We start from the raw sequence: 19,753 nt of genomic DNA, 5'->3' as shown, positions 1-19,753 counted from the left end.
CGACAGGAGGGTGTCGTTTGGCACCACGACCCGGACAGCCTCAAGTTGACGGCCTGGCTCCTGACTTCGCCGAATTTGGTCGGCTAACGATTCCGGAGGACTGTCGGCGTATCCTGCAAGCGGCAAGAGCACCTTCCACAAACGCCTCATACGCGTACAAATGGAAAAGTTTCTGTCAATGGTGTGAGGATCAACCAGGTTTGGCCCCGCAATCGATTAAGCCGGAACAGCTCCTTCCATACTTGCTGTTCTTAGCTCAAAAGGGCCTGTCGGTGTCGTCAATAAAAGTACACCTAGCAGCCATTTCCAGGTTTACTCGTCGACGGCACTCGGCACCATTGTTCAGCGACCGCCTGATTAAGCATTTCCTTAAAGGCCTCTTTCGGAGTTTCCCTCCAGAGAAGAAATTTCCGCCGGAGTGGAGCCTCAATCTGGTCTTAACGTCTCTTATGAAGCCTCCTTTTGAGCCAATGTCATCATCGTCTCTAAAGTTTCTGTCGTGGAAATTGGCCTTCCTGGTGGCCATCACTTCAGCCCGACGTATTTCAGAAGTTCAGGCTCTAATGGTAGACCCACCATACTTACGATTTTTCAAGACCAAGGTAGTCCTAGCCACTAACCCACAGTTCATACCAAAAGCTCCTTCGTTGTTCCATAAAGACTCCTCTATTGTGTTGCCTACGTTTTTTCCGGAGCCATGCTCGGGAGCAGAGCGCATGCTACACACACTGGATGTAAAAAGGGCTCTCAAGTTTTATCTTCATCGTACGCAACCGTTCAGAGAAACGAGACAGCTGTTCGTGGCCTATGGTGTGGGGGCTAGAGGAAAAGCCATTTCAAAGCAAGGACTATCAAGATGGGTGTCATCTACCATTTCGTACTGCCATTCCAGGGCAGGGAAGCCTCTTCTACGACGGCCAAGAGCTCATTCAACTAGAGCAGCGGCATCGTCGACGGCACTGTGGGCCGGAGTCCCTCTAGGGGACATCTGCATGGCGGCTACCTGGGCGGCTACACACACCTTTACCCGCCATTACTGCCTGTCGCAGCAACATGCCGAAGACACCCGGATGGGACAGGCGGTGCTTCGACACCTATTCCAATAAGGTAAGCCCCGGCTGAGGGGTTGCATCCTGTGGAATTTATGACTGTATGTGGTTCGTTTTCCTATGTTAACGATTACTGATGTATACATGATCATAGGGAACGGCCTTTGCGAAGAAAGTATATGGGTTTGCATGCACGCCTCCTCTTGGGGGTGGTACTGCTATGTAATCTATTCAAAGCATGTGAATCCATGAAAGATCCAATGCTGGAGAAGGGAATAGTTTCTTACCTGTAACTCCATTTCTCCAGCATTGGTATCTTTCATGGATTCACATGCGCCCACCTGCCTCCCCTGAACATGCAAACCGGTTCCCCCACTACTTTGGGGGCCGAAATCTGAGGGAGCGCGGGGGCGGGGCCTGTATTTATATCATGACGTCCTGACGGTACGGGCACGCATGATACAAAACGAGGTGGATAGGACGCATAAGCGTCGAAAAAGTTTTCCTACGGGAAAGGGTCTATATAATGTACCGGGGATTCCCAGCCTGACGACGGGGAATATTCAAAGCATGTGAATCCATGAAAGATACCAATGCTGGAGAAATGGAGTTACAGGTAAGAAACTATTCCCTTTTGAAGACAAATATGGCATTAAACATACTATTTCCGAACATATTAATTGTAGAACAAAATATGTCATATATGCCATAATCTGTGAATGTCAGAAGATCTACATAGGAAGTACCATAAGAGAACTTAGAACGCGGATAAGAGAACATTTAGCATCCATAGGAAACCAACATTCCACTTCACCATTGGCACAACACTGGCAAAAGGAACACCAATGTAAGGACAAAAAAACTCTAAAATTTGCAGGCCTGAAAAGAGTAACCCTAGGACCAAGGGGAGGAAATCAGGAACTCAAACTGAGACAGGAAGAAGCGAAAATGATCTGCAGATTTCGTACAGTTGAGAAAGGTCTAAATTCGGATAATGAGATGTACTCTTTTCTGTAAACTGTCTTTGATGTTTATATCTGCATAACTTGCTTTAAAATTGATTGAATACTCTCGTGGCATGAAACATCATCTCTAAATCGGAGCACATGAACAAATGGTAATTTTTCACGATTCCCGAAAAAGTAAAAAACAAGCCCAACTAAGTAAGCAGACATCCATAAGGGAACGTACCCCTACTATACTTAGGTGATAATGAAATATTTATAGTTAATTGGAACTGTATTTCTCACACAAAGATCATTACACAACATGAGAGGGAGGAACACATATTTTTCCAAAAAGAATTAGTGGTAAAAAATATTTGCAAAAATTTGAAATAAGACATCTAGCATCGATAATTAATGATATAAATAACACCACAAGTAACCTAAACTGTTTTTTATTGACGTGCTTCATTAAATGAAGTGAGTTGGGACAAGAAAACATAACACACTTTATCACATACTGAAATCAGCCCAAAACATGGTGGCCAAAATAGATAGAGCAGAAGGACTAACGCCACTTAGCAAGGTAAGCCCATAAACAAACTGCAATCGGGCGGACAGAGTAATACGAGGACAGGAAGGCACAACACGCAGACGATGAAGGTACGTTCTACAACAATATTAGCCCACCATCACTCCCTGAAATAGAATAGCAACACAAGGCACGTGGACCCTCATGGTCTCTGCTTACGTATTGAGTTGTAACACACTGTTAAGCCCTACGGCGAACAACGAACTGAAGCACCACAATGAAAGTAAATAGACACGCGAGACGAAAATAAACCTTGCGGTGCACAACAAATATAAACAAGGCTTCTGCCACATACGGAATGTGCCAAACCATGGCAGCTAAGTTAAAAAATAATTTTGCCCGTGCGAAGCCATAGTCAAGAAAGAACAAGAACACTAACACTATAATGCTCAATTTCAACAAATGCATTACGCACAAAAATGTTTAGTTTAAACTAAAACGAACGTGGACTTAGGAAATTACAACGACTTTGTTGATTTTTAATGTTGAAACAGACTCATTTACTGAGAGAATGTAAATGTATTTATTAATAGGACAGGGATTATCCCATGACTGGAAGAAAAGACTGTGAGGACATTTCCAAGCCGTAATAACTATCGGGTAAGGATATAATGATGAGGAAACAAGCCATTTTGACCAAGATGACACAAAAAGGTTCTCAGTTTTTGTACTATACTTATGAATGGTAATATAATTGTATTCTTTTCTTTTTCTTTCTTTTCTTTCTTTTCCCTCAAACCTCCTACCCCTCTCCCCCTCCTGTTAACATGGCCATGTTGCTTTTTCTAATTTTGTTCATTATACAATGTATGCACTAATACTTATTTTGCTTAAAACATGGCATTGTGAAATTCTATTTGTCTATTTACCAAACAGCATGACAATGATTGTGCTATTTGCAACCAACTATGGTACTATTTGATTTAATTTTCTAAATTGTATAAATTACATTTCATACTAATTTTTTGAAGCCCTGATCTGAGAAAGACGTTGTAGAGGTCGAAACACGTGTCATCAATATAGGGCAATAAATCTCTCAACAATTGATATCGTGTGGAAGCAAATATTATTTCAGAAATAATTAGATCACTGGGTGCATGAGTACACCCGAAGGGTAACTTTCTTTTCTAGTAGGTAGAAAATTGCTTCTGAAACATCAATTTCCGCAGATACCATCGAAGACCGCTGCAGGCGAATCGGAGGGATGTTCTCCAACTTCCTCCACAGGTGCTTTTGATTGGAGTAGGTGACAGTCTGCCTGGCATTTGATACTCTGATGCAGGTGGGGGATCTGACAGCGTTGCTGATTGAGATTTTGAGACACCAGTGTTCGTCCTCAGTTATTTTTCTCCTGGTTGCTCAACAGGAAGGCCCTCGAGGAGAGCACGGTCTAGATGAGTGATGCATGAGTAAGCTTAGAATCAAAGAACATTCCAGAACCTTTTCATTTTGGACGCCTTCAAAATGTTGTGATCCAGCACGCCTCACAATTTTTGCCCCTGGGTCCTTTACCCACCAACCACGTGAATAATAGCAGAACGTGAAATAAACACATACCTAAGCTCAGTGTTCGGCAACCTTTTGCTCTCCCGATGTTTTGGACTACAACTTCCATCAGCCCAGTCTTGCTTAGTCAATGGTGAGGGATTGTGGGAGTCGTAGTCCAAAACATCTGGAGAGCCACTGGTTGCCGACCCCGACAAGCTTAACAGGCAAATTCAGGAACACATACCATTGTTGAATTTCATGCGAAAGGCACATTTCGTTCACAAAAAACTCACCTTGTTTCGCCTGAATATCCTGCAAGTGGTTAACAACAATTATTTTTGCGGAGGCTGCTGCCTCGCCTCTAGAATTCTGCGCATGGCATTCGTACTCCCCGGCATCATCTTTGGTTAATGGCGATATCTAGACACAAAGAAGAGAACAGCTGGTGGTCATCAATGTAGCAAGGGGAGCACTCGTTAAGCAGAACTGAAAACCATCTGTGACCTGGTAGGCTATTGTAATTGTTTAGTTGTACAGCGCTTATACACAAGTGAAGTGCTTCAAAACGCTTCGAGGCGGGCAGGAAGCAAGGGGATACAGTAGTGATTCTTATGCGTTGAAGTTTCCGAATGATCTAACATAAAAAGTAACTAGCGTACTAGGCCTGACGGCATTTCTCCTAGAACACAAGTGTATGAGTGTTTCAGGCACAACCAAACTAGGGGGAGGCAAGGGGGACAGGACGTATTGGGGAGGGAGGGCAAGTGCACCCAGTCCAGCAGGGCCCTGGGTTAAGTGCAGAAAGGTTATCCCTCTCATAGAGCATATGCTGAAAGTGCAGTAGTGATGAACATAGTGCAGAGGTCCAGAGGCAAGTGCAGAGACTGGCGGGGGAGCCTGGGACCTGTGAGGCTCTGGAGGTGAACCAGCCGACCAGTCAGCAAAAACTGAACAGAGTTAGGGAAAAGAGGGAGGAGTGAGGCAGGAGAGAGAAGGGGGACAGGTTAGCAGGAGAGAAGGAGAGAGAAAGAGGAAGAGAAGAGGAAGGGCTTGAGGAGCTATATGGGAATTGGTCATGTGTTGTGTGCCATGAGAAGGATGTCCTAGGGAGCAGAGGGCAAATAGCCACATAGAACTGGGTACATTGGCACATGTTCTTGTTTGTATTTATTTGAAGAACACTGGTGTTAATTTCAATCAGAAATTAAATTAAGCACTAAGAGATGGCCGAAGCCTTCCCCGGAAGGGTTTCTATATAGCAGCCCAAAGATGAGAACAGGTTGTGAGGATGTGAACAATGTGGGACATGGGGCACTGACAAAACAAAAAAAGTAACAGGTGACTTACAAAGGTAACAATTGCTGAGGGGGCAAGTGCTGCAAACAAAAGTGGAATACTGAACAAATGTACACAATTGCATCATTATGCAGCCCTGTGGTCAGGTCGGGCAGGATCTCTCTTTGGTCAGTACATTGAGTTTAAGCCAAGCTTTGAAGAGATCCACAGTCAGGCTGGCTTTCCTTGTGTGTGACGGGCGGTGGGTTCCAAGCCAGTGAGGTGAGCAGGTAGATGGAGCAGAAGCAAGATGAGGCATGAGGGGCACGGAACGGGGCACGGAACAGTTAGGGTGAGCGCGTGCAGAGGAGGAGCAGAGGGAAAGAGATGGGGAGTAGACAGAGACAGTATGCCAGGTACTGAGGAACAAGAATAGGTTTGTACACTAGGAGAAGGAACCTGAAAGGGGGGGGGTCTCTGTAGATGGAGAGCCAACGAGCATGGTGGCGGCAGGGAGAAGGCGGAGGATCAAGTTAGGTTGTAGAGTGTCGGTAGCAAGGTTGAGGACTTTGTCCAGAGGGAGGAAAGAGTAGAGAGAGAGACCACGGAATAGGCACGAGTAGCAGCTGTTTTCTGAGTAAGAGGGTTAAGATTAGAGTTTTTGTAGAGGGATAAGACAGAAATGCATACACTTTCTGACAGTTGAGAAGGTTAATGCACGCAGCAGAGGTGGTGGTAGTGTGGATCTGTTGCAGAGTAGGTCAGTATCAAAGAGGACCAGAAGGTTGTGAGTCTTGGATAAGGAAGCAAGAAGGTCAGGCGAGAAGAAGATGGGACAGAGGAGGGTTGGTGGTGGAAGCCAGGACATCATTTTCAAGGCGTTCAGCCATCAGTGACAGATTGTAGTGAGACGGTTGGTAATCTGTTGCGAGCTGAATGGCTTGAAATAAGGAAAGGAGAATACATTGTGTGGTCAGCAAAGAGGTGGTAGTGAAAGCCAAAGGATGAGACAAATAAGTCTCATTGGGGGCACAGGTATAGAGTGTGAAGAGCAGAGGTCCAAGGACTAATCCTTATGGGACGCTGACAGGGAACAGGAGGGGTCAGAGGTGTGAGGCTTTTAAAGGAGTTACCTAAATGAGGTGGAGAGAGGAGTGGGTGACATAATCGAAAGTGTCCGAGATGTCCTGAAGGATGAGCATATAGGCTGCAAACCGGGTGACTGTGATGGCAAAAATTCCTCAGTTCAAAAAAAGACAGTCAAAAATGTTCATCATACACACAGCTTCTAAAATACATAGGGGGCGGCGAAAAAAGTGGTTGGCCACCGTCCACCAGCGTACCCTCAACTTGAGCCTTGGTGGTGAGCATCAGAGAGGAAGACGGAGACATGCTCGTGTGCACTGTTATTGGTAATTGCGTGTTCAATCCAGAGAAACAGACGCAGCATGAAAAGCAATCCTCATGGAAGAGGGAACAAGCATCTTGTTTCTTTTGAGTCAGAAACCATCATCTGGATTTTGACGCGCAGACTTCTAAGGTGTGATCTAGCGGATTCTGGTGGGCGTTTATCATGGCAGGCTCAGCTTGCTCACGGAATCAGATGAGAATCAGAGGATGAGTGCTTACGGCATGGCCACGCAGAAGAAGCGTGCCCTCTGGTGTAGGTATGGCAGCAGTGCACACACATTGTGGCTGTCCACAGCCAGAACGTGGTCTTTAGTCTCATAGAATTAGGCATTACCTTCAGTCTGAGACTTGTGGCTCATCTACCAAATGTTAGGCAAAGACTGAATACTGACTGTGTACAAAAAGTAGGAATTTCTGAGTAGGTACCACATTCTAGTTATAAGTACTTACTGTACTGTATGGCTCGCCCCTGTACTGCTCCAGCACTGAAAACGGGTACATCAAATAATACACTTCGGAGGTCCTTTTGTGTGTGGGTTTAGGCGTGAAAACCTTCCATTAACGTTACCCCCATCCCCATTTTCATTCATTTGTATCCTGGAGAGGAAGGGCGGAACGCAACTTGCCACAGCATTTGCGCCGGCATGGATTTTCATGCCGGTGCAAATGCTGGAGATCCTTATGGGGTCCCGTGGCTTTATGCAACAGCAGCGCTCACAATTAAAAGTAAACGATGCGTGCATGCCAGGCAGAGCTTTACTCACTTTGCACAGCAGAGTGCAATAGTGCAGCACAAAAGGCAGCGTACACATGCCTGCACTTTTTCACTCCACCGTACAAATGGCGAAAATGTGCCGGCTCATGTGCCGGCTACCCGCCGCCCAAATTACATTTTGACACATCATGAGCCCCTTTATATGCAGGATGTACCATATGGCGTGTTTACCAGCTATGTGATGAACAAGACCATAGCTGTAATGGTCAATTATAGAGATCAACTGCATGGTAAAAAAAATGCCTTTTGTGGTCTACATGAACAGAAGGAGCTGCCAACATGTGAGCAGGACAGTTAAGTCAGGAAAACTCACAATTCCCACATCGTTCAGGGCCACTAAGTTTACTTTTACATAACACATTTGCATAGCTCTCAACCAGTTGTGTAGCGAAGGCGGGTGAGAACATCCGATTTTGTTTTTGGCCGGTGAGAGCCCATTGAAATGAATGGGCGTGCAGGAGGCTTGGCGGTGAGTTGGGAGCTATGCATTTTGATCAATGGAATGCATGAGAATACACTTAGGGACTTTTGCGAATTGTTCTTACATGCTTATCCCCGGCCCTTTTTAATATTTTCTGTCGTCCACTATGTGATCTATTGGATTCCACTGGGCTATATTTTACCAACTATTCCGACGACACTCGGCTTGTTTTCAAGCTGAGTAGAGACCACAGGAAAGACTCTGACCTCGTTATGTCTGTTTAATGACAGAATACGAATTTTGGATGACTGGAAATGGGATGCGTCTCATTAAGGAGAAGACTGAGCTTCTCATCTTTGGCTCATCTCAAGCGAGGGATAAACTAGGAACCTCCTATGCTAATTTCTGTATTGATCAGCATCTTATAAAAACTGTTGGTAAGGTGAAAACATTAGGTGTTTATAATTGAGGCATCTCTTAATGCTGAAGTTACCAACGTTGCGGAAAGTGTACAATACCCAAGGCTACTGCGATTGATTAAGCCCTACATTTCAGATAACAACTGCACTACATTGGTCAGAGCCTTCATTCTGCCGAGGTTGGACTACTGCGACGCCTTGCTTGGTGGAGCAAGTAAATCCTGTGTAACAAATCTGCAGATCTTGCAGAACGAAGCAGACAGAGTTGTAAATAAGGTTCCCAAATATGAGCACATATCATCTTACAGAAGGCAATTGCACTGGCTTCCGCTGGAAGCCAGGATAGAGTTTAAAATCAATACATTGGGCCTCATTACGACCCTGGCGGAATTCCAAAAACGAAGGCGGAAATGAAATACCGCCATCGAATACCGCTCGTTGCGATCATGACCCGTCACCGTAAAGTACGATGCCATTAGCGACACCGTAGTGAACGCCAACGCTAACTGCACCAAGCACACGCACGCGCGCCTTGCAAAACCGTAATTTCCGCCATGGCGCAACGGTACGCGAATTCTGACCCTAGCGGACATGTACTCAACGCCATCAAGCATGGCGGAAAGTACCTTTCCGCCATGGTGAGAACTACGGCATCGCGAACCAACCGTACATGGCCCTACTGAGTGCCTGTACTCCACTGCCTGCCCACATTGCACAACTCCACGTAGGCAAACGCGGCCAGTACAGTACCACACAACTCCACTCAGAAGCCGGAACCCAATGCAGATCATCTCACAATACATCGCGCCACAAATCGGAATATGCTACATCACTAGTAAAGAATAAGGCCACACGGTCAATATCTGAACATAATTTTAATGCACATCCAAATCACCAAGCCCATACAGCTATTCGCAAACTAACTCCCAAATGACTTCCATCACTGTGGGCTGCATCCGCAATGAATGACCAGCTTCTACTTGCGTGACGCCCTGTTCCTTCATGGTACACAGGGCCTACATTTACGACCAAAAAGGCAACACGGAAGCGCCTAGAACCGCAGGGCAGTCCCATGAAGTAGGCACTAGTCCAGCTGAAAGGTACATATGTTGCTCCTAGCCACTAGTACTGCGTAAGGGCATGTGGCCCATTGGCGATCGTCCCATAAGATCGTAATGGTGCTCCACTGATTAACTCGAAGCTGCAGGTGTCGAGTGTAAAATCCATCTGCAGGAGTGGCGTACAGATGGCAGCGGCAAAAGGGGAGGAGATACCTGTCACCCAAAAGAAAAAAATAATAGCATGGGCATCCTAACTTCATATGAATTACTCAGTTCATTCAACACACTAAATATACAACCATACGCATGCTAGCAAACTCAAAAGGATTAATGCCACCAAAAAATCACTTGCGAATCATAACGACATAAATCGAGCTCAATACACTATTACTAACGAGTGTATGTGTGCATGCGTCTGTCAAAACAGAATCCATTAGATGTGATTAGTAACGTGCAGAGACACAAGTGTTTGAAGGCGCGTCGAGACAGGGAGGGTTCAACAAGGGCAGACAGATGATGGACCCACTATGGCAGCTTTGCATCACATAGCGCAGGGGAAGGGGATAGATATCAAAAAGCCATGCACATGACAAACTCTCAATTAAATCATCTGTCCATGCATCCATTCATCATTCCCTCATCCCGGAATAGAAACGCCTGAATATTTACTCACATTACATTTGAAATTTCCATTGAGTCTGTGCGTAATGCAGTCTGCAAAATCCACTGTGCTCCTGCCCGGTTCACTAGTGTAGTGAAGTAACATGTATTTGGGGACGTCCTGCCTCATCGTCCACTACGCTATTGCGCATCCCATTCAATTCACATCAAACATTGCATTCTCGTCATGGGCCCTGTCCCAAGGACATTCAACAATAGAACGTTACATTTCCAGTCAGACCTGTGGGCGTCTCCTCGCCGCTTGTTGAAAAGCAAAAGCGCTGTCCTTCGAATTCCTCATTTGCAACATCACGTCGAAAAGGCATCTGTGAACGCTTGGATTCACAAATACATCTATGTAGTGCGGCTGTGTGTGAAAATGGCAACTGGCTTCAATCACTAATGGGACTCCCCGCCCGTCGGTGAACGTCGGTACAGTGCTGCATGAGGGTCCACCGTTGATCGAGTACTACATTCCACTGACCCTTCACAAGTTTGTCCGCGACTGCAGAAATAGTATGTGAAACAATGGGACCATAGCAGAATCAACATATTAACCAATATTTCACTGCCATCGGGATCATATACATGATTGTAATTGCAAGATGCCATGCGTCTAATAGCAGCGTTGTGTGCGGGACGTGCTCGCCCAAACGTAATTGCAGCTGGCACAGGTGAAATGAATCACCACAGGTGGAGGCTACACAGCCTGAAAACACATAAATTGCACACCCAAACCCCTCCCACAACCACACCCACTCCCAAATGCTACGGACAGGACTAGTGATGTTGGGCCTGGGGGACCTGATAGCACTGCAAGTACTCCAACTCCAAGAAGAAGACGAACAACAACGACTGCAACAACCGGCCGCACAGAGGAGACGCAGGAGGAGGAGGAGGAGGAGGGCAAGGCAGGGGCAGCAAGGCCCACCAGCACAGCCACTACCACCACGCAGGCAGCCCGCAATCCCACGTCTCCGTGCCAATCCGTTCAACCTCACTGCTGAGCAGATCCACACCCTCTACCGTTTGGACCGGGACACCATAACCGCCATTGTCGACATGACACACGCTGACCTTGTCAGCATGATAGATAGCCCAACCGCCATCCCACCCCTACTGAAGGTGGTGTCTGTACTCCACTTCCTGGCCACAGGCACCTACCAGCACACAGTCGGACAGTTGCATGGCATTTCACAGCCACTATTGTCACGGACACTATTCCAAGTGCTTGATGCCCTCCTGAAGCACGCAGACGACTACATCTCTTTACCACGCTCGGAGCAGGAGCTCACAAATGCAAAAGTGGGATTCCATGCACTTGGCGGCATACCGGGTTGCATTGGTGCCATCGACTGCACCCATGTGGAATTGGTTGTCCCACATGCCATGGAGGTCCAGTACCGCAACCGGAAACAATATCATTCTATCAATGTACAAATGGTGTGTGACTCCAACAGGATCTTTACACATTGTTGTGCCCGATTTCCAGGATCAACCCTTGACTCTATGGTCTTGAGGAACTCTACAGTACCACGCTACATGGAGCGACACGCAGGGCACCGATCCTGGCTACTTGGTGAGTCTCATTTGATGCATGTGAATGTGGGGTAGGTGATGCGTCAATGACGTGGCAGGAAGGGGGGGGGATGCGTACGTAGCAATGTTATTCCACAAACATCCTTCTTTGTCCACATACAGGTGATGCCGGGTATCCACTGAAGAGATGGCTCCTTACACCAATCCGGAACCCACAGAACCAGCATGAGGAGGACTACAACCATGCCCACTCACGTACCCGTGTAGTCATAGAACAGGCATTCGGCCTACTGAAGGCTCGTTTCCGCTGCCTCAGCAGGTCTGGCGGGGCACTCCTGTACCGCCATGAGAAGGTTGCAAAGATGGTCATGGCATGTGTAATGCTACACAACATGTGCGTACGTAGAAATGTGCCCATGCCCCCTGACGCAGAACTGCAAGCACCTGAAGATGGTCATGATGAGGGTGGGGATGTGGCAGCACCTCAAGGAGTCCGCGAGGCACAGGAGGCCCGTGAGATTCGTCAGAATATCATAGATGCATGCTTCTAGTACTCACGCCTGGTGGCTGTTACATGGACACGGGACTTGTAGCACTGTGTGTGTCGGGAACATGCACAATGTGGCCTGTACGCCAAGAAAGGCCTCGTACACAAAGATCAATGTCCACACATCTCATTGGATTAATGTGTATATATGTATTGCAAATGTGAAATGGTATTACACACCCAATCGACCCGCCACCCTGAAGAACCCTACACACCCCCTCCACCCTCCTACCTCCCCCAGAACACCAGTGTCCAGAGATGCTCATTGTCATTGGTCAGACGCTATTGCAAGCCCCCTCTCCGGGTGTCAGGGGCACCCCTGCCTATGGAGCGCAGGTTCCTCCCAGATCTGCGTTGGGGGCTGCCCTGGATGGAACTTGCAACGGATGATGTCTCTGCCTGCTCACGTCCATGCATGTCCCTAAGGGTTTGTGAGAGCTCAGTGAGCACACGGCGCACAGCGGCAAGTTCACCACATACATCTTTGGACGTCGCATGCAGTTCCCCCCTCAGGCTCTCGGTGCTTCCCTCAATTTGTGCCCTTAGTGTCTCTGTACTTCGCTCCATTTCTGCCCTAAGTGTCTCAGTAGATGTTTCAATGGCTGCCTTAGAACCCCCACATTCATCAGCATGCTCCTTGAGGAGCGTGGCCAGTTGCTGCTGTTGCACTATCATCTGCTCGAGGGACTGTTGCCTCTGCTGGGCCATGCCCATTTCCGGTGGTGTCACAGAGGGGCTGATCACCTCATGTTGCCTTGCCACAGGCCTTGTGGGGGTTGGCCAGTCGTCGTCTTGTGGGTGCCCCTGCGTGGTTTCCTCATGGTGTACGGGATGAAACATACAGGGGGATTGGGACAGGTCATGGATGGATCCTACATCTACAGCACCGTTTTCTGTGTCGGAGCATGCTGGCATGAAAGCAGTGTCACCTATGGTGCTGCTGCCACCAGAAGCAGTGCCTTCTGTGGCATCCATTGGGGGGACCTGTGGTGCTGCTGTTGTGGACATGCTGGCTGCTGGGGTGCCTGTTGATGTCCCCTCCAGTGTGCTGCCACTCGATTCGTGCTGCTGACGTGTCTTGATCCGTGCAGCTGAGGTGGAGGGTCTTTGGGCGTTGGTCTTGGCCCTCTTTGCAGGTGTGCTGGTAGGGGTGTCCTGAAGCTCGTCGTTTGATTCGGACCCTGTGGTGGAGTAAAGGAGGGCATGCGTTATTTATGGGTCTGTTGTAGTTGGAATGGCAATGTATCACATGCATTGGGGTGGTACCTGAGGGTGATTTGGGTCAGGGCCTTGGGGGAGGTCTCATTTTCGTGTGGATTGAGGGTGCAGTTATTTTGCAGCCTGCAGTTAGGGTGTGCATGCTGCACATGCAGAGGGTGTTTTTAGGATTTTTACTTATTTATGTATTTAATCTGACTTTTACAGGGCGCTATCATGGCAATGTATGTGGACGTTCTCCTGGACATGTGTTTCTATTGCACTATGGGGACACATGGTGCTTCACATGATTGGACTTTGTGGATTTAGCGTTGTTTAATTTGGCCCACCTACCTGATTCTTCGGATGTCTGCACTCCTTTCTCCATCCCTCCGACTCCCTCTATGCTCTCCATTCCAATGGTGGAGGCACAGATTTCTTCCCAGGGGGTCAACTTGATGGGTGAATCAGATCCTCCCCCGGTAGCTGTGGCAATGTTGCGGTTGGCTGAAAGTATGCTCCGGACGCGTATCCGCAAGTCGTCCCATCGCTTCCTGCATTGCTGTGGGTTGCGGGGTGCGGTCCCCACCGCACTTACCCGCTGTGCCACCAGGGCCCATATGTCCTTCTTGTTCGCAAGTGCCGTCCTGGTCATTTGCGTGGAGAAGACGACGGCAGCGTTCTCCTGGAGGGTCTCTGTGAGCACGGTGAGTTCCTCATGGGAGAAGTGGACCTGCCGCTTGCGATCGCACGCTTTTTTAGCAACTTTTCCCATTTTTCTTTTTTATTATGGGGTGGCTAACGGGTTGGGATGTGTCTCAGGGTCGGTTTTTAATGGTTGTGTTGGGATTCTGATTTTATAGGTGTACGGCGTCCTGTTTCCCGTTTCGGCCCCATGTTTTTACTTCCGTTTCCGTATTTTTACGGTGACCGTTCATTACGGTGACCGCTAAGATGGGTGGCGGAATTGCACCTAGGGCGCCGTACGACGGCGGTATGGGCCGTTTTGGGGTCGTTTACGCCATCGCGGACTTTGCACTTCCGCCATGGCGTGGTGCTCGTGCCCGGTGGGTCGGGATTGGCCGCACTTTACTCCATCGTGCAATGGCGGAAACGCTATTTACGCTATGGCGGTCATGTCAGTTACTTTCCGCCAGGGTCGTAATGAGGGCCATTGACTCACAAGTGTTTATTTGGTGATGCTCCTATGTACTTGAAAACACGCATCGCTGTCCAGAATTCTATGAGGACTACCAGATCTAAAGACTCCAAGAGACTGATCTGCCCTAGATCTAAACGAGCCAAAAGGAAAGAGAGGTCCTACCCTGTGAGGGCAGCTGTAGCTTGGAACAAACTACTGATAAAACTCTGCTGTGAAGAAAATCTTACCGCCTTTAAAAAAGCACTGAAAACACTTTTATTTTCTTAAGCCTCCGACTGTACCATTTATTCTCTTCTCCTTTTTGATCTCTTCCTTTCGATCTGACCTCTCTGCGGGCCTTCGATCTGACCGCTCTGCGGGCCTTCGATCTGGCCTCTCTGCGGGCCTTCGATCTGACCGCTATGCGGGCCTTTGATCTGACCTCTCTGCGGGCCGCAATGCGTAAGAAACAGATAACAACAATATAATAACAATACATCACAGCTCATTTTCATTGATTTGCATGGCAGAGAGGAGGGTGGTATGGAGCTTGTGTTTCTGCCGCATCCCTTCCTGTTCGCCATTCACATCCAGCAGCATTTCGTGCCGGCCTGGATTTTCATGCTGGCGCAAATGTTGTGGATCCCTATGGGGTTGGCTGGATTTATGCATCAGAAAAAAGCAGGCCGACCGCATAGGGATCCATTGTAAACGCTCCCTACCATGCTTCCATGGCAGGCAGTGTTTACTTAATTTGTACAGCGGCATGCAAAAGTGCAGGGCAAATGATGGTGTACACACTTGTTGAGAACTGGGCAGACATACATCCAGGGTAGCAGGGCTAATGAAGCTGATACAAGGTTTGTGCACGTAGCCCCAATGTCTGTTAGGGCTCAAGCCAAATAATCCAAGAGAAGCTGAGAGCTAGTAACAAGAAAGAAAAAGGCTAGCTGCGAGCATAGCCCTGGTACAGGTGGGACGGTCACGGCCACCAATGATAACTAAGACTTGCTCTAAGTAGCCAAGGAAGAATAACAAAAGACAGAGACAGTATAGGTTGCCCACAAGTCATAGTCAGGAATTTGGTGGGGGCAGTCTCCACCCCATTGCAGAAGGCAGGGAATTGTCTCTTGTGAGTCAGACCCAGGGATAAGGCATATGGTGAACCTTAGACACGAGAACTCATTCTGATTCTAAAACCAGAAAGGCTAATCCGAGGAATCAGAGGTGAGAGGACTGATTGCGAACCCAGGTTTGAGGGGGTACCTGGCGATTTGAACACAAGGGGCTCACAGACAACCTGAGTCCTGAGTACTCTATCATCATCCATCCAGAAAGGAGCCTGTGGATGGCGAGTGCGACATCTCAGCCAGCAACAAGCAGATGGCAAGTGTCACACCGAACAACAACAACTTTCCATCATGGGCTTGTATAATGACTGCAGCCTAACAATCAACCCGAGCAAGAACTCCTCTGCTATTGGAGGACACACAACCACATCCCAAGATGCCCAAAAGGCACCAGCGGAGGCTATTGGGGGCGGGGGTTCTGAATCCACGAACATCAGAGAGCTGCGAGTGTCTGTATAATTATCTCACGGAACTCCCAACTTGACCATGAATCATTATAGGCGAGGATATTTGGACTCAGGATCACGATCCTACTGTAGATTGATATTGATCCTTGCGAAGATTCCTCTCACTTGTTTTGTTATCATTAAGCCCTCACTATCTTAAGGTGAAGTGCCGTATTTGGTTTTACCCATACTCCTACCCCTAGTGTTTCGGATGGAATGAAATCTTTTTTTAGACCTGTGTTGATCCCTTTGTCTGTGACATGTATATCATCCTGTTCACCGATATGTTGTTGTCTTGCTCAATAAGATCCGGGAGACCCTGTACCACCAATTGCATGATATGTATCATCAACTATTTTAGAACATAGATAAAATGTGCCGCGGCGCGCTTTCAGATCGGAAGAATTTGCCGACATTGCAGCAACCGTTACTAATAGCAGAACTGCGTAGAGAGTAACCAGAGAGGCGTAGAGTAAAGTACCTCATCTCCCACTCCTGGTGTCCACCAAAGATGATGGCGGGTGCCTGAATGGGGAAATCCAGCCTACAGAGCACTGCTCCAACCAGCTGTGGCCTTATTAGAAAGGTGACCAATTGAGATTGTGTTAGAACTGGGACTATCTTTCATAAAATTAAGGGGTGGTACAAGGAGAAGATTGTGCCATAGGATAAGGCTTTTGTCAATAAAATGAAAAAAGAAATGTAACATCTTGATCAGACTGACTTAAATCTAGCCAAGATTATAAGGGTCTGGGACTCCATGACAGCTACTTCAAAAGATCAATTTACCAGTCATCTGATATACTGAAGTAAACGTGAGAGAAAAGAAAAGGCGGCATTGTTTGTAAAGATTATGGTGCTAGAATGTACACATACTAAAGCTGATAAGATAAAAATTGACTAGGCAATGGAGAAGTTTCACTCCTTAACAAATAATTGGGTAGACAATAGCATCTTGGTGTTACAGCTGATGCTAGCCAGAGAACCTGGGTTAACAATGTCAGCTCTTAAAATTTGGAAACAGAATTAGGAAAAGGTTGGCATTACAAGTAAAACCTAAGGAAAGTGAGAACTTTGCTCATAGTATAGAACAAGGAAAGGTAAGGTGGAAGCAAACAGAACAAGTTCCAGTGGAAGATTAAAATAGGAACATGGAAAATTCCTACTTCTATCCCTGCAATCACGGCATTCTTTTTTCAAGGACCAGGAGGGCAAGTAGGGAATTAACCCGGCAGGAATCGATGCTTTATGGACAACAGCAATCTTCTTCAGCAGTGTGGCAGATCCCCTGCTTGACCCTTCCAGTGGATGGCAGTCTAAACAAAGGTGCTGGGTGACACCACCTGCAGGAAGAACTCACAACATGATATCATTGTAGAACCGAGTCCCACTAATAGATTATGTTGAACACTGGTCTAAAGACTTGTACCTTTATGGATCCCCTTTGTAAAAGCATTTGTCCAATGACATGCAGTTGTCATTGCATGTGTAATGTTCAGTGCAAGTTGTTCCCACTGTGTTAAAGTAGCTGAGGGTGGGGTTCTAGAACAGGAGGGCTGCAAAAGCCTAAAACCGCAAGCTGAAGATCGGGACATGCAGTGTGCAAGCTGGCCGGCTTTGTGCATGCAGAACGCGCATGTTCGTTCAAGATGGACTCAAGCTGCACATCACGGAGTGCCTGTAAATACTACTCCTGAATCATCAAGACACAAAAAGAATATGGGCGTATAGATCTAGTTATGAACTGGCACTGCTATACAAATTATGAATTGTGGATTAGCTGTTGGCTACCACAAAGGGAGACACCTATACCCTATGTGTCATAAGTGAAATCCTTTTACAAAATTGTATATGCAAACGGTCTGGGAGCCCGTCTACCGAGAACGAACATGGCCAAATAACCTGTTCTTTGGGTAGGTTCCCAATCAGCAGTGTCTACAATCGCGTTTGAGCTCACTGTGCCTTTCACAGAGGAGAAATATCCATTTGCATATCAGTCTGAACCCACCCACTTGGGTAGTCCAGCACCGAAACACAAGGCAATTCTCCTTTGAACAAGACAAGAGTACCAACAGCAACCCCAGAGACGTGTTTCGGCCTAGTTGGGCCTCACAATGAGGTGAAGCTGTGCCTCTCTAAGCAGAGTGAGCAGGGAGTCCACATCTGGATTACCTTTGGTAATTCAGGGGGAAAATCCAAGTCGCAAAAGTGGTTTTAGACCCACCTGAGTGGAGGAAATTCCATAGAACCGGTTATTTGAAGCATGTTCGTTCTCACTAGCGGGGCTCCCACACTCTTGTGAAACTTTTACAAAATTGATCTTGTGATCGGCCACACTACATCCTGTATGATGTTTTATTAGGATGTCATAATAAGCCCTAATAGCAATGATGTATTATCCTAAAAAAACAACTCAGTTCAAGTTTTGTTTGAAAAATACACAATATAATGGTGTGTTAGCAATTGAAAAAAAATAATTAATATAAAATATATAGAAATCTGGCCAAACACGGGTTTCACCCAAAGGTGAGGTTCTTCAGGGCTAAATACTTCCAATTCACGTAATACAATTCATAATGGTGTATTTCCAAACACAGCATCCTAATGCAAGGCAATGCCATTGTTAATACAACGAAAGGGAAATTTAGAAGAAGAAAAAAATACAAACAAAATATACACAAGGAAAAAATGTATACAAACACAACAAAAGAAAAAGGAATAGTCATATGTGCATATATAATCCCCACGTATTAATTGGAATAACTATAAGAGTATTGTTAAGAACCCAAGCTGACATTCTAGTAGATCTTTTCCCCATTATTGAATGTAGGTAGTAGTTTAAAATTCGTTATTTTCAATCTATTGTGTTATTTAAATTTGGAGGTGGTGTTTTAAATTAAGAGAAATAAGTAAGAATTTAAATCAGGTTAGATTAGTTTCATAATGGTTATTGCTGATGAATATTTCGATGTGTGTGAATATTTGAAAACGGTTTGATTGCCCGCTTCTTAGGAGTATTTTTCAAATAATGGGATCAAGTCGATGTTGCTAATTGCTAACTGTGCTGTACTGTGATTATTCTCTAAAGATTTAAAAAGGCTTTACATTCGGGCTTACAAGACATGTTTGTGTTCTGTTTAAAAGGTGTGTTATACAGAACATAAGACTTTAGACGTAATCCTTCTGAGGTGTACGTGTCAAATACGTTGGTTGCTCTACACAGCTGTCAATTACTACTTTGAAAATGTACTCCACTTTATTTATTTTTCTTCTTCCCCGTTTTCCTTTTTCTTGTTTTTCCTCTTCTTTAACATTACTATCATTTGAAAATGTTATCACAATGCGTATATGTTAAAGCAGAAATAAAAAATATTTGCACAAAAACAAAACAAAAAAAAAAATATATATATATATATATATATATATACATATATAAACGTACCAGTACCCAGCCTGTCACTTCATGCTTTTCGGGGCCACCACGAGTTTGAATAGCGAGATTGTCACGATCACCAGGCAGCAGCTCCATCTTCTGAACCCCATGATGTCCCCTGATCACCTGTGGGCGAAGCAACACACCGCAATATTAGGGCTCAGTCATTCATAGAGTAATCCCCTGGATATGACTTCAGGAATGTCTTTTAGGACCCCGAAACAGA

At 46.3% G+C, this 19,753-nt stretch overlaps 1 protein-coding gene across 1 annotated transcript in view; it reads right to left on the bottom strand.

Moving 5' to 3' along the window:
• Positions 1 to 19,753, bottom strand: part of IGFBP7 (insulin like growth factor binding protein 7) — a 205,971-nt gene that overhangs the window by 60,866 nt on the left and 125,352 nt on the right. Inside the window, exons 3-4 of the mRNA XM_069626113.1 lie at positions 19,537 to 19,653; positions 4,367 to 4,493 (exon numbers count right to left, since the gene is read on the bottom strand). Coding sequence (XP_069482214.1) covers positions 4,367 to 4,493; positions 19,537 to 19,653 — 244 coding nt within the window. The remainder of the gene's footprint in view (positions 1 to 4,366; positions 4,494 to 19,536; positions 19,654 to 19,753) is intronic.

Source organism: Ambystoma mexicanum, chromosome 6p, assembly GCF_040938575.1.
Source record: "Ambystoma mexicanum isolate Mex_15411 chromosome 6p, UKY_AmexF1_1, whole genome shotgun sequence".
Taxonomy (NCBI): domain Eukaryota; kingdom Metazoa; phylum Chordata; class Amphibia; order Caudata; family Ambystomatidae; genus Ambystoma; species Ambystoma mexicanum.
This window is presented reverse-complemented; position numbering and strand designations above follow the sequence as displayed.